Source organism: Delphinapterus leucas, chromosome 6, assembly GCF_059928025.1.
Source record: "Delphinapterus leucas isolate spDelLeu-1000000601 "Yukka" chromosome 6, BTC_Dleu_Yukka2, whole genome shotgun sequence".
In the NCBI taxonomy this organism is placed as follows: Eukaryota; Metazoa; Chordata; class Mammalia; order Artiodactyla; family Monodontidae; genus Delphinapterus; species Delphinapterus leucas.
This window is the reverse complement of record NC_143134.1, coordinates 82,724,312-82,745,113: the sequence shown is the minus strand read 5'-3', so window position 1 is coordinate 82,745,113 and position 20,802 is coordinate 82,724,312. Positions and strand designations below refer to the sequence as shown.

Here is a 20,802-nt window from a genome sequence, read left to right as displayed (position 1 = left end):
TTTTAGGACAGCCTCTAAACTCGTATCAGTGGCTTTCGGTCGCAGGTGTATATCCTGATTCTGTGTTACTCCATCGTGTTTTTCCCAGAGCTCGGTTCACCCTTCTGAATTGGAGAGAGACTAGCGAGGTTCTCACGTGCAGTGTGACAGGGACTCTCCCACTTCATGTGCTGGTTCTTTAAATTTTCCTGTGCAAGGACACATGTTTAAAAATGAAGTGGCAACGAGTAGTCTGTTGAGTTCATCTTCAAGAAACAGATCAAGAAACAGAAAGCCACGATTTCTCTTCCCACAAGAACACAGTAGCACCTTGTGTCCAAGGCTTAGCCACCTTCTGTTCTGACCTCTGGATTGGGTGAAGTGAGTAGAAATGGTTTACTGGGCAGCCTATTTAAAAACAAGCTTGCCAATGTGAATTGGAAGTTCTCGGATTCCTCTGAATTAAATTTTTGTATATAGTAGTTAAATAAATGATGATCTTGCAGATTTCAAAATGTACATTCATTTCGATTTTTTCAAATCAAGGAGCTCATAAATCAAAAAACTCCATCTATACAGAGTACCCAGTTGATTTTGCATTTATGGAGTCATGAGCTGGTTTATTTGTAGGATGAGATACAGGCCAACACCCAGAACATGGGCTTGTTAACCCCATCAGACACCTCCCAGACCGTGCCAGGATATTCACTAAAATTTGGAGTCCAGTCCTTTTTTACATTTCCTTCCTGCCTCTCCCTCTTTTTGTCCCCCAGCCACTCTTACAATAATGAAAGATACCAGGCTGGTTTCTATCAACCAGTAGAGAGCTAATTGCCAGCTAAAGAATCATTGATGCGTTTGGGACAAGGCGACTAGAATACTAATTATAGTTGCTTTGTATTAGGAATTTCCAGACTAATATTGTACTTTTTTGTCTTAAAGAATTGATACAGCTCCAAAAAGGCAGTAATTTATTTCTTTGTTAAAGTCAGACGTAGCTCTACTATTTTATGATCCCATGAATCTTAGAGACTTAAATTTTTTTCAATACTCAGTTTCAATTTTAACAGTATCATTGATATGGAAACCCCACTAGTAAGAAGGATATTTAAATAATGCTAAAACTAAATCTCAGCATGGGAAATCATCCATCCATTCAGCAAATAATCGTTAAGTACTATTTGCCAGGCACTCTCTTAGGTACTAAGGCAGGAATAGCAGGGCGAGACAGTCTTTATCCTGGGTAAGTCATGTCACCTGAGTGTTTGTGCTCTTGCTGAGTTACGCTCCGCACCAGACATTCCCTGTTACATGTCTCAGAACTCACTGTCTCTTGTTTGTGGGCATATAGGGGTTGAAGATCTAATCTCTTCCAAGTCTATAATGGTTCTACCTTTTCTTTAAATCTTATTCACACTTTAGTGACTTTCTGTATATACTTTGCAGTTGTGTGTTTTGAAATCATATCTGTGCTGCATCCCTTCCAGGGATGGAGGGAACATAGTGACTCTTTGAAATCATGAGGATGCCATGCAGAACAGTCATTTTTACCTGTTTGTCATCAGTTATATCAAATTATGTCATTCTTAAAGTTGTAAATTAGTTTTGCAATTTGAGAGAATGGAAAGTGAATGGAATATAACACTTTTGAAATGATAAAATTATACTGATGGAGAACATATGTGTGGTTGCCGGGGGTTAGGATTGGGATGGGTAGCACACAGAAGTTTCTTTTTGCTAACAGAACAATTCTGTATCCTGATTGCAGTGGTGATTGCACGAATCTCTACATGTAATAAAATTGCATAGACATATACACCCCCAAAAATGTGTGTGTGTGTAAAAATTGGTGAAATCCAAGTAAGGTCTGTAGTTTAGTTAATAGTATTGATCAGTGTCAAATTCCTGGTTTTGATAATACTCTATGATCACATAAGATGTTATTATTGGGAGAAATTAGGTGAAGGGCACAGGGGAATCTCTGCAATATTTTTGCAACTTCTTGTGAGTCTATAATTATTTCACAATAAAAAGCTTTTTTTAATGGAAAAGTGTCATATAAGCAGATAAATGTAAAGTTTAGGTGTGATGAGTCTATACACTGGGAATATCTGGCCTTCGATATTGTTGCCTCAGTAACTAGAAATCTCGTGGCTTCACATTAATTGTGAATGACTTAGGCTTTGGACAGAGTTTAGGACATGGTATGCTGCCGTCTTATAAGGGAAAAGGCTCTGATGTTCTGTAAAAAGGCAAAAAAATGCATCCTGACCTTATGTGTAGCTCTGTTATCTGTTTGTTTATACAAATAACATTTGTATAAATAATTCAAAAACTATTTGCTTTAAGCTCCTGCTTACCCACCAGACCTGCTAAACAAGTAGAGGGTAGGAGACTCATTTCATTCTTTTCTTCTCCCCCTTTACGTTCTGTCAGGGTTCTATTTGACAGTAAGAGCAGAAAAGAGAAATACTGTGAACCTGGTCATCCATAGATGGACAGCCTTGCTCTGACTAACAGAAGGTTGACTGTATCTTTCACTTCCCAAGCTACTCTACCACTTTCTGATACTTTTCTTCCTTCTCTCCACTTCTGTCTTAGGATTCATTGTTGTCCTTCCTTTTCCATCAGCAGGTCTAGTGTGATGGTGTCACTGACGTTCTCATGTGTCTTCCCTCCTCCAGCTATCTTAATGACTTGGACCGCGTTGCCGACCCTGCCTACCTGCCTACGCAACAAGATGTGCTCAGAGTTCGAGTCCCCACCACAGGGATCATCGAGTACCCCTTTGACTTACAAAGTGTCATTTTCAGGTAGTACCTGAGTCCGTAAAATCCACTTGCCAGCTCTTCTGCCTTGAGCACATTTTGTGAACTCTGTGAATATTGAAACCATGTGTAGACTTTAAAACAGTATCACCTTTATAACAATTATTATCATTGGAGACACAAATGAAATAATGTGTCCCTGAAAGAGGAAGCAGAGGAAAGGTGTATGGACAGCTTTCTTATTTCAGGTTAAATCACTGAGAAATCAGTGAATAGTTTGCTGGTGGTTAAAAGTTACTCAAACATTGGTCCAGACTAAAACTGGTTGGGAATCATTTTACCTATGAGGTCAATGTTTGTACATTGTACAAACTGTATTTTTACATGTAAAACATGTACATGTAAAAACTGTATTTTTACATTTGTATAAAGATATAAATTATCTTATAACCCTATTAATAGCAGAAATTACAGGTTGTCAGAAGCTTTCATGTTGTTTCCTCCAGGTCCTCTGGTACCAAGGTAGAATTTTTCAGTAGCAATAAGAATGCAGGCTGTTTTGTACTCCTAAAATGAGTTGCCTGAAAAATTTTAAAATACATCGTTTTGGAAATGGATTGATTAACCTAGTCTAAATTTACATAGGAAAATAGAATGAAAGTTTATTACTTTCTCCCTTACTGCTGCCATTCTTTCTGGGTAATACTTCAGCTGAAGTGGTCTAATTTTTTTTAAGATGAGAAAAAATAAACAAGACTGATGTACTTTCATTTAATCTCTTATTATACAGTCACTCAGACGTACTTTTAGTTAGAATACAAACCACATGGTACATGGAGAAATGAGGCCATATGAATATGTCTTTGGGTGCAGAGAGTTGAGTCCCTTGGGAGAGCCATCCATTTAAGACAACTACGTACAGTACAGGGTTGTGAAGTGGAAATGAATGTAACTCCTGTGATGTAACTCTGCCATGTGACCCTGATGGGCAGGCCCTCCATCATTCCCTGCCAAAGCACTGTGTGTTTCATTCTGATCAATCTCTGCACCTGTGGTTACATCTGGCTGCCATACACTACTCTAATGGACATAGCCATAAAGAGGGTGACACTTTGGAAATAATTTCTGAGCCTCGTTTTTTTCATCATTAAAATGGTTACATTAGATGATCACCAAGGCTCCCTGTAGCTCCAGCATTCTGGATTAAGTTTTGAGTTCATTGCGTTTAGAGATCTTTAACTTGAGACACCAAATTTCCTTCTGCTTATAACCATGTTAGAATATTTTCAGAAAACATAGAGCATTTCATGGAGATTTTCATCTCTTTTTGCTTTATGATTACTGAAATCTGAAACCAGGTTACTGTTACATCTTGGGTTTTTCCCCTACATTTTGGGCACTAGCTTTTAAAGGACATTCTTTGGCACTTCAGTAAAAGTAATGACTTAGGAGAATAATTTCTTGCTACCATCAAAAACATCTTATAGGGTTTAGCATGACAGGATTTCATGGAATGAGGATTTTATATAAATGAGCATATTATTGACGTGGCATCAGAGAAGAGCTAGCATTTTAATATTTCTAAAGACCTAAGAATTCTAGTTTTGATGTCTGTAGTTCATAGGTCTCCCTGGATCCATTGTTTTGCCCCTCAGATATCTGTTTCATAGGAAACTTTTCAAAGCAGTCACTGGAAGATTCTTGATTTCTTAGTTTAGGTTTGATCCTTAGAGGCAGGAAAATACCAGGAACAACTGCAGTTTTCAACAAACACTTAAAGAGCCCTACTCTCAAACTTTTATACCTAAAACTCTCATTTTCTGAAAATATTTTATCTTGTAAACATTGTGCACATTTTAGTCAAGTTATGGATTCAGCAATTTGAAGAAACTTGGATTCAGTACCAAGTTCTGCTAGATATTTTCTGTATACACTAGCACTCAAATTAATTGATGCCAGTGTTGATTCATGAGCACAGAATTGATGTGTAAAGACAAGTCCTCGGTATAGTTCAAATGGTGGCCTCTTATAGCATCTTGATGTTTTATACATACCACTTCTAGCAGTTTAGCAACTTGACTTGTGCGTAAGGCTAATTGCACCATGTTACCCAATGTGATTGGACTGTCCCAAATTATAGTCGATACTGGAAAGAAAACACAGCCCCCAAAGCTTACCTTCCTGATGAAGATCAGTGAGGTTTTGTTTGCAATTAGTTGAAGCATTACACACCCATGTTGAAATACATAGCATCTTACATCTTTTAAATGCATTTGTAGTCATTCCTAGTAGCTTCCTTGAGAAATACATGAGGATCTTCATTCTCATTTTATAGGAAAAGAAACTGAAGTCAGTATTTGCCATTAGAGCTGAACACAAATAAAACTCGTTTTGTTTCTGACTCTTCTGTGCTTGATTAAGTAAAACAGCCTTTTTCCTTGGCTTGGCACAGGATTTTTTTTTTTTTTTTTACAAAATTATAATTTTTATGTATATCAGGTAACTTTCTAATTACTGCAATGAGTTATTACCCAGAATGTCTTGACTTTGATTGTTAGGTAACAGAAAATTAGTAGATGTTCAATAAGTGTTAATTGGATTGGTTTTGATGACCATTCTCTTCAGAGAGTAGGGTTCCTAAGTTTGTAAGTAAAGCTATATTTATATTGATATTTTTTATGTGCTATTAATATGAATATTATTAACCTTGCAGAATGGTCGATGTAGGGGGCCAAAGGTCAGAGAGAAGAAAATGGATACACTGCTTTGAAAATGTCACCTCTATCATGTTTCTAGTAGCGCTTAGTGAATACGATCAAGTTCTCGTCGAGTCGGACAATGAGGTGAGTGCTCTGTGGACGGATAAATGATAGGGTATGGGGTAAACTGACTTCATTGCTTTCTTAACTGCTGATTTGGGAATTTTTTTAAATAACCCTGTGGTACCACGTGGTATACTCAGAACAGGAAGATGTTTGAGCAGGTCTGTGTGTTCAGGTCTAATTGGACCCTATGTGATACTTTTAACACTACGCGGAGGCTCTGAAAATGAAAATAACAAGGAAATCCCTAGGCTAATTGTCACATTATTTTATAGCCTTCTTCCTACAGGATGGAGTTGGGAGTGTTGGAGTGAGTCAGCCTGTTTTGTTCTGTTTTCATTTTGTTTAAATTGTTGTTTGTATGAGGGGTGGGTCGAAAAGAGTACTCAAAACCTCTCTTGGCAAATGTGAATGACTTTGCAGCTGGGCTCTGAATCAGTTTGTTCTGGAGCCAAGAAGTGTCCTAGTGATGTGGCCTTTCTGCTCTTATAGAATTCTATAGGCTACTGCATAACTTTGTCTCTACTAAGCACTGGGTGATTGACAAAGCATCCTTGATATGCCTGTCTGGAGAACTGATTCAGTGTTGTCATCTCCTCCCTATTGCGTGAAATTCTAACAAGTATAAATATGGATTTTTAGGACGATAAAGGCTCCATGGTGAGTCAGAGTTGATTGTGGAGGATAATTAAGGGGCACAGAAAACCGTGACTTTGATCTGGAGTTCGGTGTGTATTGGGAGAATGGAGAAGACACCATTGTTATACTGTTAGAGGCAGAGTTTGCAGACTGACATGCCAATAGTAGATATTAAATTTCCTCCTAATAGGGTAGAAAATAAAGAGAAGGAAGTGAGTATCCCCAATAGCTGATTAAAATAAGATCTGGCATATTAAAATGTACTTCTAATTTTGTACAGTTTTTTGGGTACATAAGAATTCTGGCTTCTCCTTTTAAATATTTTATTTTTCTGCAGGTATTAATATCTCTTAAAATACATATCAAGTCCTACATAGCATTTTTTTTGTATGTAGGACTGATGAAGAGTTATGAACCAATATCCCATATAGAGCTGAGTTACCTATTCATGCATTTCAAATGTTTCCTGGGTTACAAGTATATGGGCTTTTGAACCAATCAAAGAAGTTCTTTTTTTTGTTGTTCATGTATATCTTGCTATTTAAGGGACTTCTTTTTAACAATGAGGTTTATCAGCCATTTGCCCTCTGTAGCCGTAATGCAAAGTGCCTGAAGAGCATGCTAAGATATATGAGAATCAGTTATCACACTTTGAGTTAAGCAGTTACCATCAGAATTTGAGCTATGACATCTCTATACATATTTTTATTTTTATATCTGTTAGTTGTTCCATAATCTTTGGGTATAGTATTTTAAACATACTATATATCTTGGAAGCCTATGACAACATTTTTTATTTCTTTGAATGTTGAATCAAGACAAAAAATATTTTGAGCGCTCATCTACTATGTGCTGGATACCAGGGTATCTAAAGAGATACAGAAATGGAAAAAAAAATCAACATTGTCGTAAAGGACCTCAAAAAAGAGGGATGCTTTTGTCAAAATAGAGAGTCCGAGAGAAGGAAGGCCTTAGTTATAAAGGTCATCATTTCTTTTCTTTAGTTTGCTGTCCAGTGAAATAAAATTTAAGACATTTTCAACTGCACAGAAGTTGTAAGACGCATGCATAATTTTATTTCTTATGTCACTGTTTACATATAGCTAGAGGAAAACAAGTGTTTATCAATACACATTTTATGTGAGATAAAGGCATTCTATTTATAAAGAAATATATTTTGTGATTTAATGCTAATCGGTTTACCACTTTAAAATTTGCAACTCATCAGCTAATTCTAGCACATAAATCCAGTTAAAGTTTCCACAGAATGAAAGTTTCCACAGTAACTCGCCATTCAATGTATAAGCAGTACACACATCTAAAAATACATCAGTTTCTTTGATTCCTGTGGTGATGCCTTATGCTACAAATTAAAATAATAACTCTATTATTGTTCATTAGGACTCCCTAACCACTTGTGAATATTTTTAAAGCCTACCTTGTAATTTTATGGTGTTCTTTTCAGATATCAGGCAGATATCACTCAAGCCTGATGGTAGTATTGGAGATGATCTTAAACATAATAAGAAAAAAATACTGCTCATTAATTTCTTCATCCATGTTAGCCATAGTCATCCCTGCTGGTAATTAGGAAACACTGTCAAAAGTATTTTTTAATGTCAGGATGTAGTCCATTATTCTTTTTTCTTTTCCTGTTATAATAATATATGAAAATGTCATTGCCTCTCTACTTTCTTAAATCATTAAAAAAACTCAGAACTATAGAATTCTACTTTCCCCACATTTTCAGGATTTGGTGAGACAAAGCTGGAATAGACTCCTAAAACATTTTGTTCTTGGTTTTGAAATCTGATGTTCATAACTTTAATCCAAAGCAGACTTTGTTGTACTTCCCTTGATATATATTCGTGAGAAAAACCTGGAAATGGATACTGACAGTCTCCCTTTTATCTTGGGGAACTGTGGAAAATACATTGCAGACCACAAGCAAAAGCAGCTAAGGGAAGTATTTTATTTTAGATTATTGCTTTGGCTTTTATTATGTATTAATCTTCAAAATTTTTATGTAGATGTGCTTTTGTCTGTCTAGATTCTCAGCCTCCCAAGAGTTTGGGGAATGAATTTCTTTCTTTTTTTTTTTTCCTCCAAAGAAGGAAATATGTTATCAGATAGTGGGTGAGCATAATCAGGGTTGTAGAGCTGTGTTGATTTACATATTCCTTCGATGCTGTCTTGGTTTCCCTTTGATAGCACACCAGCGCGGAGCCAGTTACTCTGCTGTAATGCTTTCACGCGTACATTATTTCAGTACCCCTGAGAGCCAGAGCACACAATAAGGCATTCACATAACATATTTCAGCTCATCAGTGTGTATCCAGATTCTGTCTTTTTTAGTCCTTGTTTTTTGTGGTTCTCTGTTACATGAGTATCTGAGCACTAATACAAACTTGTTTCTCAGATATTGACTCAGGGACTGTCTTACAGACCAAGCTTTTTATAGAATCCCAAGGACTTAGGCCCCTTTTCTCCGATGTTTCCTTTTTGAATGTATGCTTCTAACTTACCTTAATTCTTTTGAAATGGTCACAAGCAATTAGGTTTTAGTTTTATTAAAATATCGAGATAGTTCCCTGTACCCCAGGTCCTCCTTTGAACCAAGATGGATTCCCATAAACATTTATCCTTCAAATCTGATTCTTGGAGTTGCTCGATTGATTTAAAAAAGAATAATAAAAGGAGAGAGTAGACATTTATAATACCTTAGCGCTTTATGCCTATTCAAAACTTGCTTAAACCATTACTTATTTGAATCTCACCAGCTGACCTCCCGTGAAGTGAGAAGATCAGGTTTGCTGAGGATACAAGAATGGAGAGATTAAGGCCCATGGCCCAGGTCACTCAGGGCCCCCATTCCTCCCCTTCTAGACCAGCTTTCTTTCCCCTGCTTCACAGTGTCTTCCAGAAGTTAGGGATAAACTGAGAGGAAAAGCAAGAGGAACTGTTAAAGGTGGCCAAGAACATAGAGGTAGAATGAAAATCCTGACCTTGCAGGAGTTGAAACCCCTCTTCTCCACCTCTAAACTCTTGTTATACTCACATGAGACCAGCCAGAGATCCTTTACCAGTAAGTAAACTAGATTAAAACAAATAATCTAAAATACATATTTCCTTCAGATATTTCTCCTCTACTGAGTTTTAAAATGAAGCCATTTTGAAGTTATTCAGCTGCAACCAGAGTCTGAACATTTTCTTTAAAAGTGTGAAACATGTACTTTGTTCTGCTCTAAAAACTTCAAGTGAAGTTTGGGAATTTTTTCTCCAGATAAAATTCAGCTCTAGGGGGAGGAAACTGACTAAAAATTGAGGAGAAGAAATTTGAACTCCAAAAGAGCGAGCTTAGGTTAAGATATCCGGTCTCAATGGGATTGGTTCTAGCCCTCCTTTATTGACTCTTAATCAAATTATGAAATCAGAAACTACATCTTGCCCCTCAGTCTTTAGTGTACGACTCAGAGTCATGGCCTGATTAACAAGAATATTCCTGAAAGGCGCCCTACTTTTTTTATATTTAACCCCTTTCCCATTTCCTCATTCCTTTGTTCGTTTTCAGCCACTGTTTCTTTTCTAAACTCCTTTCCACACCCTTTTCATTAGCTGGCATTTCTGTTTGCTCATTATTTTACTCCTCCTTAATTGCTTTGTTCTCAATGCTTGAAGGAAGCCAGAAGGAAGTATTCTGATCACCATTTATGAGTCTGAACCAGAGACCTGCACTTAGTGCTGGTAAGCGTGTGGGGAAGCAGACACACAGGGACACCTTTTGTGTGAATGTATATTGGAAGTCTTTTGAAGACTATATGGAACCCATATTAGTGTAATCTGTGCAATAGTTTTTTTTTTGAAGATGAATTATATGAAAAAGATTGCAAAGTAGTATATTTGGTATAATCTGATTTCTGTAATCACAACAAATTACATATATACACTTGTTATAGGGAAGGTTATTAGCACACCCACCTCCCCCCCCAAAAAAAAAAAAGAAAACGGAAGATTTTCTACCAGGACCAAAGTGTAAAGCGTGATTGTCATTGTTGCTAGGTGATGGCATTACAAATACGTGAAATGATAATTTTTTTAAGTAAAATGAAGTAAGACTTCAGGCTGGAACTTTAGCTCTGCTGTTTACCAACTTTGTCCATTTTTCTTTTGAATTTTCCATCTTTATTTTTACTGATTTGTGGGAGTTCCTTACACTCTTGGATGTGAACCTTTTGTCATGTGTACTGCAAACATCTTCCACTTTGTAGCTTGCCATTTATTCTCTTAATGGTGCCTTTTGATCTACAGAAGTTTTAAATTTTAATATAATAGAAATCTATCAGATTTTTCCTTTATATTATATGCCTCCGTGTGTGTGTGTGTGTGTGTGTGTACATAATCACATACACACAGTAGGATAAAATAAATCACCTGAAAAATCTGGATGAAAGGACAGTAAGGATTGGAGAGTGAGATGAAGAATTAAAATACAAATCAGGTACGTTTCCTAGTGGTAGTCCATAGATTTAGTCAAGTGTCTCTTAACAACCAATAAAAGGAAGTAACCATGGTCTGTTACAAGATTCACTGTGTCTATATAAAAAGAAAAAGCTTCTCCTGGCACTGGGCCCTCCAAGTGACTATTCCCTAACTTTGTACAGAGATGCTGCAGGAGGTAGTAAGTTATATCCATGATGGTTCCCCTCCAGGAAGCCAAATATCAGAATCACGAGGCCTGTTTCTTAAGCTTCCTTCAGTGTAAGTTGGTGCCATAGTATCAAAGTTTGTGATGGGCCAGTAACATGGGGTCTAAACCCACAGCTTGATGTAAGAATAAAACTGAGAATAGCTAGGGAAGTGGATTTTGTTTACCTTTGTTTTTATTTCAGTGATACAGGAGACTATAAAATTATAGAGAACTTGAAATTTTTGACATATTTGCTTTAAATCTTTATTTTCACAGAAATAAAATGGTATAGATACAATCAAAGTCCTTGTGTAAACTTCCCTGATTCCTTTCTCTCCCTCCCCAGAAGAAGCCACTGGCCTCAAGTTAACATTTATCATTCCTAAGCATATTTTTTTCATGTTTTTACTATATACATATGTGTTGATAAGGAATATGTAATATTGGATTTTAAATAGTATGCATGATTATAAATTTTATTATTATAAAATGATTTTATTTTGCATTTTGTCCTTTTTTTTAATTCAACATTGTTTTAGAGATTTTTTTCATGTTGCAACACATGGCTCTAATTCATTTATTTAGATCACCGTCTCATTCCATTATGTGAATATGTGCTACCATGTTTCATCTCAGCCAGCCAGGTTGTTTGTAATATGGATCACCTTTTCCTACCCTTGCCTGTTCTCTCCCTCACCCCAATCCCCAGTGGAGTTGTCTCTTTTTTCAGTTGATACATACGCAGTTTTAAGTAGTCTGGTTATTACTGTTTGCTGGTTATACATATAGAACTTATTGGTGTGTGGTTTGTCTTTTCACTTTATCTTATAGAAGAGTTTTCATTTTAATGTGGTCAGCTCACTCATTACCTTTATTGGTTGTATTATTGTATTTTCTTCAGGAATTACTTTTATTCCATAGAATATGAAGATCCATCCCATATTTTCTATTAAAACTTACAAGGTTTTTGCTTTTCCTAGGTTTTTTATACACCTGTAATTGATTTCTGTGTGTGATAGGAAGTAAAGATTTAATATATTCTTGCCGTATTTCTGTTCAGTTGATCCAATACCATGTATTGAATAATAAATCCGTCATCCATCTCCACTGCTGTTTTCTTACCTTTTTAATTATGAAAGATATATGAAAAGTACACAAATACAAAAAACGTGCAGAGCATTGGTTTATCGCAAAGCGTCTGTGCGTCCAAAACCCCTGTCAGGAAATAGAACATTGGAAGACCACTGAAGCCCTGCTAGTGCCCCTCCCCCAGCAGGTAACCACAGTTCTGTAAGGTAATCACTTCTTTGCTTCTCTCTTTAGTTTTAATGCTTAACTATGCATTCCTGAACACTATAGTTTTTACTAGTGTTTAACTGTTACACAAAGGGAATCAAATAGTGTGTTTTTTGACCTTTAAAAGCAGTATGCTATTTATATAAACCTTGGTGTCTGGCTTCTTTTGCTCAGTGTTATGTTTGTAAGGTATATATATTTTACATAACTCATTCATTTACATTGCCATATAGTATTCTGTTGCCTAAAAATACCACAATTTGTTTATCCATTTTAGTAAGTATAGACTTTTCATGTATTTCCAGGATGGGAATATTACAAATAACGTTTCCGCGAATATTCATGTAAAGGTCCCTTGATGTACCTGGCTTTACATTTCTGTTGGCTGTATACCTAGGAGTAGAATTGCAGGCACGTAGGGAATACATATCTTCAACTTTAGTAGATAAGGTGAAAGTATTTTCCAAAGTGAATGAACCAATTTACAGTCCTGCCAGCCATGTCAGAAAGTTCCTGTCACTTCCCATCTTTGCCAACCCTTGGTATTGTCAGTCTTTTTCATGTTAGCCCTTTCGGTGGCTAGAGAGCTGAGCTGCAGGTGCCTGTTTCCTTGGGCATACCCTCACTCCCAGTGCATAGCCTAGGACAAAGCAGTTATGGTTCACTAGAGCCTCATCCCCTCAGGCCTCTCAGCTGCCATCTCCAGAATCAGCAAATACCTCCATGGGAAAGTGGCCCCAAAGCCTGGGCTCACTTCTCCAGACTTGTCCTTCCCCAAATTCTGACCTGGTATTTCTTCACTACTGTTTAGCACTCGAAGGACTTTAAGCAGATGTATTTTTTTATTTTGTTAGCTCATCTGGTAGTCCTTCTTCCCATCAATATTAATGACACTTGAGATGTGAGTCAAGTTTTATTACACACATGGGTCTTTTCTCTGGGCCCTCTGTTTGATTGATGTATTTACTACTCCTGTAGCAATATAAAAGTTATCAGATCAACAGTTTAGATATCTAGAGTATCAAGTCTACCTACCTTGTTGCTCTTCAGAATTTTCTTGGCTATTCTTGGTTTTTTAGTCTTTCATTTGAATTTTAAGATCAGCCTATCAAATACCAAAACACAAATTTGATTGGAATTTTAATAAATGTATAGGTAAATTTGAGGTTGGTTTCTCAACTTTACAGTATTGAATGTTACCATCCATAAATGTCACCATTTATTGTTTAGGACATTGCTTTTGTCATTGAAGTGGTCAATTTTTATAAATGTTCCACATGCACTTAAAATTGTGATTTCAAATTTTGGGGTGCAAGGTTCTAGCATTATGTCTATTAAAACCACCCCGTTCCCTCTTCCCCAAGGGTACTATTTTGACTTCTAACACCGTAGATTAATTTTGCGTATTTTGAACTTCATATAAATGAAAGTAAATGAATTCTTTTGTGTTACCTTCTTGTGTTCAGAATAAGTTTATTAGATAAATCCATGTTGTGTAGCTTCAGTTTTTCATTTTTATTACTTTATATTATTCAATTAAATGAATATACAACAATTTATTTTTCCATCCTATTTTTGATGGACATCTGCGTGGTTTTCTCTTCGGGACTCTTATGAATAATGCTGATATGAATATTCTTTTCATGTTTTTTGCCTTATATGTGCCTGATTTTCTCCTGATTAGAGTTCACAGGGAATGTATATGTTCAACTGTACTAGATACTGCCTATATTCATTTTCTAGGGCTGCTGTAACAGATCACCATAAATTTGGTGGGTTACGACCACAGACCTTTATTGGCTCATAATTCTGGAGGTTAGAAGTCCAAGGTATCAGCAGGGCTGAAATCCCTCTGAAGGCTATAGGGGGGAGGATCCCTTCTTTTTCTCATCCAGCTTCTGGTGACTGTGGGCATTCCTTCTGGTTACATAGCTCCAGTCTCTGTCTCTGTCTTCACATGGCCTTCTTGTCTGTGTCTTTGTCTTCTCCGCTGTCTCTTAAAAGGACTCCTGTCATTGGATGTAGGGCCCAGTAGATAATCCAGAATGATCTCATCTAAAAATCCTTAACTTAATTACATCTGCAAAGACTTTTTCCAAATAAGGTTGCATTCACAGGTTCTAGGGGTTATGGCATGGACATACCTTTTGAGGGGGTCACCATTCAACCGACTACACTACCAGTTTGAACTTTGAAAACAGTTTACACTTCCACCAACAGTACATGTGTGTTCCTGTTGACCAATATCCTTGCTAACAAAGATATATATGGTCAGCTTTTCAATTTTAATCATTATAATGGGTGTGTAGTAGCATCTCACTGTGGTGTCAATTTGCATTTCCCTGATTATAATGAGACTGAGTTCTTTATGTATTTCTTTACCATTGGGTGTCCTCTTTTTGAAGTGCCTATTTGATTCTATTGCCAGTTTTCTATTGATCTGACTTTTTGGAAAAACATTATTAACATAGAGTCCTTTTTTTTTTTTTTTTTAAAGAAATCAGTTGTGGTTTTTTTTGAATTTTTTATTTATTTTTGGATGCGTTGAGTCTTCGTTGCTGTGAGCAGGGGCTACTCTTCGTTGCGGTGCTCTCTGACTTCTCATTGCAGTGGCTTCTCTTGCGGAGTACGGGCTGTAGGCACACGGGCTTAGTAGCTGTGGCTTGGAGGCTCTAGAGCGCAGGCTCAGTAGTTGTGGAGCACGGGCTTAGTTGCCCCACGGCACGTGAGATCTTCCCGGACCAGGGCTTGAACCCGTGTGCCCTGCGTTGGCAGGTGGATTCTTAACCACTATGCCACCAGGGAAGTCCCCATAGAGTCCTTTTTATATTCTTGATTCAAGCTCTTTGTATGTTATCTATATTGCAAATAACTTCTGCTACTCTGTGACTTGCTTTTTACTGCCTTAAATGGTGCGTTTTGGTGTGGCTCAGTTTATTGGTCTTTTAAACTTTGTCCTTTACATGTCCTCCTTAAGGAATTTTTCCTCCCAATTGTAGTGCGTAAGCATTTGTGTTTTTGAAATGGACATTTTAACATGACATTTGCTATAAATTTTTTGGTTTTGAATTGTTACTTGCATAGTTCCACCTTTATTTTGTTTACTCTAAATGTGTATAAAAATTAAATGCTAATATTAACACCAGCATTTTAACATTATAAACATAAATAATTAACCACTAGCATGTGATTTTTCTTTGATACTGAAATCACTTGGAGAGCAACTACCCATTTATGTAATTTGGGAACGTTGGAAAATTTTTAAATATTTAAATTAAACTTTTATTTTAAGGTATATATTTCTTTTAGATAAATAGAGCAAAAATATACCTGTAAAGTAAAAATTGCATACATTGGCAGAGTCATTTGATATATGATATACAATCCTGTGTTATATAAATATTTTGTATACAGAAATGAATCCCTGAAAAAAACGAAAAAAATGTCCTCTCGCTTTTGGGGGTGAAAAAAATAAAGCCATCTGAAAAACAGTGTGTAGGGTTTTTTTTTCCCCTCACTGACTGAGGTGTTTTTTTGTTTGTCTGTTTTTTTTGTTTTTATTTAATATCCCACTTTGGTTGTAAACTTGTCTATATTTTAAATTCCACACTTATATTTTGAGACTTCATTATTATGTACATAAGTTTGAAATTTTTGCATATTCCTGTTGAATTATTCTTTTTGTCATCAAGATTTTTTTCTTACGTCAGAAATGTTCTTTGCTGAAATAAAGCAGTTATGCAAGAAGCAAACCAGAAGTGCTAGTGTCCTGCTTTTCAGTCTGGGTGAGTCCACAGACGAGGCTCAGTGTTTTCATAAGAGATGGGGACTGCACAGTAGGAAGTCAGTTGATAGCAGCAAACTGGGTGAGGGCAGCAGGGTGAGGGCAGCAGTGGACAGACTGTACACACTTGCGGGAGACTTGCTGAACGGGTGACTCACTTGGGAAGGAAAGAGTATTTCAGAAGCGGAGTCCAGCCATACAGGAAGTAGAAAAGATTCAATTGAAAAATAGTAGAAGAGATTAAACAGCCTATTGAGATTTAATTCATAAAATATCGAATTCACCCTCTTAAAGTGTGCACATCAATGGATTTTAGTATATTCACTGAATTGGACAAAATCACTACTATCTAATTGGGTTTTTTTTTTTTTTTGATTTGTTTGTTTTTCATTCTTTTTCAAATTCCTTTCACTTTTAGGTTGTTATGTAATATTGAGCAGAGTTCCCTGTGCTATACAGTAGGTCCTTGTTGGTTATCCATTTTAAATATAGCAGTGTGTACATGTCAGTTCCAAACTCCCTAACTATATATATATATCTGGAGAAAAACATGGTTCAAAAGGATACATGCACACCAGTGTTCATTGCAGCACTGTTTACAATGGCCAAGACGTGGAAGCAACCTAAATGTCCATCAACAAAGGAATGGATAAAGAAGATGTGGTACATATATACAATGGAATATTACTCAGCCATTAAAAAGAATGAAATAATGCCATTTGCAGCAACATGGATGGACCTAGAGATTGTCATACTGAGTGAAGTAAGTCAGAAGTATGATATCGCTTATATGCGGAATCTAAAAAAAAAATAATACAAATGAACTTATTTACAAAACAGAAACAGACTCACAGACTTAGAGAACAAACTTATGGTTACCGGGGGGAACGGTGGGGGGAAGGGATATTTAGGGAGTCTAATTGTTTTTTATATATAAAGAGACTTAATTTTTTTAGAGCAGTTTTAGGTTCACAGCAAAATTGAGCGAAAAGTACAGCAATTTCCCCCATGTGTGTGTAGCTTCTCCCATTATCATCATCCTAACAAGAGGTTTGTTACATCTGGTACATTTGTTACAATCAGTGAACCTACACTGACACTTGATTATCACTCAAAGTCCATAGTTTACTTTAAGGTTCACTCTTTCTGTTGTGTAGTGTATGGATTTTGAAAAATGTATAATGACATGTATTCACCATTGTGGTATCATGGGTTTTACGTTTTCCAAATGTCCTACGTTGGAATTATACAGAATGTAGACTTTTCATGTTGGCTTCTTTCACTTATTAACATGCATTTAAGATTCCTCCGTGTCCTTTTATGTCTTGATAGCTCATTTCCTTTTAGTGCTGAGTAATACTCCATTGTCCGGATGTACCGCAGTGTATTATTCTGTTCACCTACAGCAGGATATCTTGGTTGCTTCCAAGTTTTGGCAATTATGAATAAGGCTGCTATCAACATCCATGTCCAGGTTTTTGTGTGTACATAAGTTATCCACTCCTTTCGACAAATACCAACAAGTGCAATTGCTAGATCATATGATAAGAGGGCGTTACGTTTTGTAAAAAACTACCAAACTGGCTTCCAAAGTGGCTGTACCGTTTTTGCACTCCCACCAGCACTGAATGAAAACTGTTGCTGCACATCCTCCCCAGCATTTGGTGTTGTCAGTGTTCCAGATTTGGGCCATTTTCATTGGTATGTAGAGATATTTCTTTATTTTAATTTGCATTTCCCTAATGACATATGGTATGGAGCATCTTTTCATATGCTTAGTTGTCATCTGCATATCTTCTTTGGTGAGCTGTTCAGGTATCCATTTTTTCATCTGGTTGTTAGTTTTCTTACTGTTGTATTTTAAGAGGTTTTTGTATATTTTGGATAACAGTTTTTATCAGTTATATCTTTTGCAAATATTTTCTCCCAGTCTGTAGCTTGTCTTCTCATTCTTTTGACATTGTCTTTTGCAGAGTAGTCTTTAATCTTAATGTAGTCTAGTTGATCAATTATTTCTTTCATGGATTGTGTATTTGGTGTTGTAGCTAAAGCACCATTGCCATACCAAGGTCATCTAGATTTTCATCCTAGATTTTCATAGTTTTGCATTTTACATTCAGGCCTGTGATCCATTTTTTAGTTCATTTTTGTGAAAGATCTGTGTTTAGAGTCTTTTTTTTTTTTTAATATATGGATGTCCAGTTGTTCCAGCAACATTTGTTGTAAAGACTGTCTTTTCTCCATTTTATTGCCTTTGCTCTTTTATCAAAGATTAGTTGACCGTAATTATGTGGGTCTATTTCTGGGTTCTCTATTTGTTCTTTCACCAATACCGTCTTGATATGACAGCTTTATAGGTAAGATTTGAAGTCCAATAGTATCAGTCCTCCAACTTTATTCTCCTTCTTCAATATTGCGTTGTCTATTCTGGGTCTTTTGCCTCTCCATATAAACTTTAGAATCAGTTTGTTGATATCAGTTTGTTGTGATTTTGACTGGGATTGTGTTGAATCTGTAGATCAAGTGAGGAAAAACTGACATCTTGATATTATTGAATCTTCCTATCTGGGAACATGAAATAGCTCTGCATTTATTTAGTTCTTTGATTTCTTTCATCAGAGTTTTGTAGTTCTCTTCATTTAGATCTTGTACATATTTTGTTAGATTTACACCTATGCATTTCATTTTTTTCCTCCTAATGTAAATGATATTGTGTTTTTAATTTCAAATTCCATTTGTTCATTACTGGTATATAGGCAAGTGACCTTGTATGCTGTATTAACCTTGTATGCTGCATTAACCTTGTGTGCTGCAACCAGCCTGTAGTCACTTCTTAGTTCCAGGATTTTTGTCATCACTTCTCTCAGACTTTCTATATAAATGATCATGTCATCTGTGAACAAACAAAAGTTTTATTTCTTCCCAAATTATATACTTTTTATTTCCCTTTCTTACTTTATTGCATTAGGTTGGACTTCCACTACAGTACTGAAAAGTAGTGGTGGGAGGGAACATTCCTGCTTTGTTCCTAGTCTTAGCCAGAAAGCTTCTAGTTTCTCATGAGGTTAGCTGTAAGGGTTTTTCTTAGGTGTTCTCTATCAAGTCAAGGAAGTTCCCCGTTGTTTCCAGTTTTGCTGAGAATTTTTATGGTGAATGGGTGTTGGATTTTGTCAAATGCTTTTTCTGCATCAATTGATAGGATCATGTGACTTTTCTTTTTTTGCCCATTGATGTGATGGATGTCATTCATTGATTTTCAGATACTGAACTATCCTTTCATACCTGGAATAAATCCCCTTGGACATGGTGTGTGCAATTCTTCTTATACATTGTTGCATTTGATTTGCTCATGTTTGTTGAGTATATTTGTATCTAAGTTCATGAGAGATAATGGTCCATAGTTTTCCTTTCTTGTAATATCTTTTGTCTGCTTTTGATATTTGGGTACTGCTGTCGCATAGAATAAGTTAGGAAGTTTTTCCTCTGTTTCTGTCTTCTGGAAGAGATTATAGATAATTGGCATAATGTCTTCCTTAAACGTTTGGTAGAATTCGCTAATGAATCCATCTGGGCCTTTTGTTTTCTGATTTGGAAGGTTATTAATTGTTGATTCAATTTATTTATTAGATATAGACCTATTCAGATTGTGTATTTCTTCTTGTATAAGTTTTGGCAGATTGTATCTTTCAAGGAATTGATCCATATCATGAAGACTATCAAATTTGTGGGAATCACAGTGTATTCCTTTATTATCCTTGTAATGTCCATGGGGTCTGTAATAATGTCCCTTCTTTCATTTCTGATATTAGTAATTTGTATCTTCTCTTTTTTTCTCAGTTAGCCTGGCTATAATATTATTTCCTTTTGTCTACTTAAAATGGATTTGATTTCCTTTTCTTTTTCTAGCTTCCTAAGGTGGAAGCATAGATGATTGATCTTTCTTCTGTCTGATACCTTGTATGTTCTTTCCTCTTTTCTATCATATGCACTCAATGCTATAAATTTCCCTCTAAGCACTATATTCTCTGCATCCCACAAAGTTTGATAATTTTTAATTTTCATTTAGTTCAAAATATTTTAAAATTTATCTTAAAATTTCTTTTTTCCCCTTTAGTGTGTTTTTTAATCTCTACATATTTTGGGATTTTCCAGCTATCTTTCTGTTATTGATTTCTGGTCTAATTCCATTGTGGTCTGAGAGCATACATGGTGTCATATCCTAAATGTATTAAGGTATGTTTTATGACCCAAAATGTGGTCTATCTTGTGAAAGTTCCATGTGAGCTTGAGAAGGATTTCTGTTCTGTTTCTGTTTTTGGATGAAGAAGGCGATAGATGTTAGTAATATCCAGTGGATTGATGGTGCTGTTGAGTAACTATGTCCTTACTGATTTTTTGCCTGCTGGATCTGTCCATTTGTGATAGAAGGATGTTGAAGTTTACAAATACAATAGTGGATTTATCTCTTTTTCCTTGCAGTTATATCAGTTTTCACCTCACATATTGTGACACTCTATTTTTAGGTGCATGTACATTAAGCATTGTTATGTCTTCTTGGAGAATTAAGCCCTTTATCTTTATGTAATGTCCTTCTTTATTCCTCGTAACTTTCCTTGCTGTGAAGTCTGCTCTGTCTGAAATTAATATAGCTACTTCAGCTTTATTTTGACTAGTGTTAGTGTGGTACATATTTCTTCATCCATTTACCTTTAATCTACATGTGTCTGGATATTTAAAGTGACTTCCTTGTAGACAACACACAATTGGTCTTGTGTTTTGATCCACTCTTATAATTCCTGTTTTTAAATTGGTATATTTAGACCAATA

At 36.0% G+C, this 20,802-nt stretch overlaps 1 protein-coding gene across 1 annotated transcript in view; it reads left to right on the top strand.

The window, feature by feature from the left end:
- Window positions 1-20,802, top strand: part of GNAQ (G protein subunit alpha q) — a 292,728-nt gene that overhangs the window by 217,604 nt on the left and 54,322 nt on the right. Inside the window, exons 4-5 of the mRNA XM_022573465.3 lie at window positions 2,664-2,792; window positions 5,461-5,590. Of these exons, the coding sequence (XP_022429173.1) occupies window positions 2,664-2,792; window positions 5,461-5,590 (259 nt within the window). The remainder of the gene's footprint in view (window positions 1-2,663; window positions 2,793-5,460; window positions 5,591-20,802) is intronic.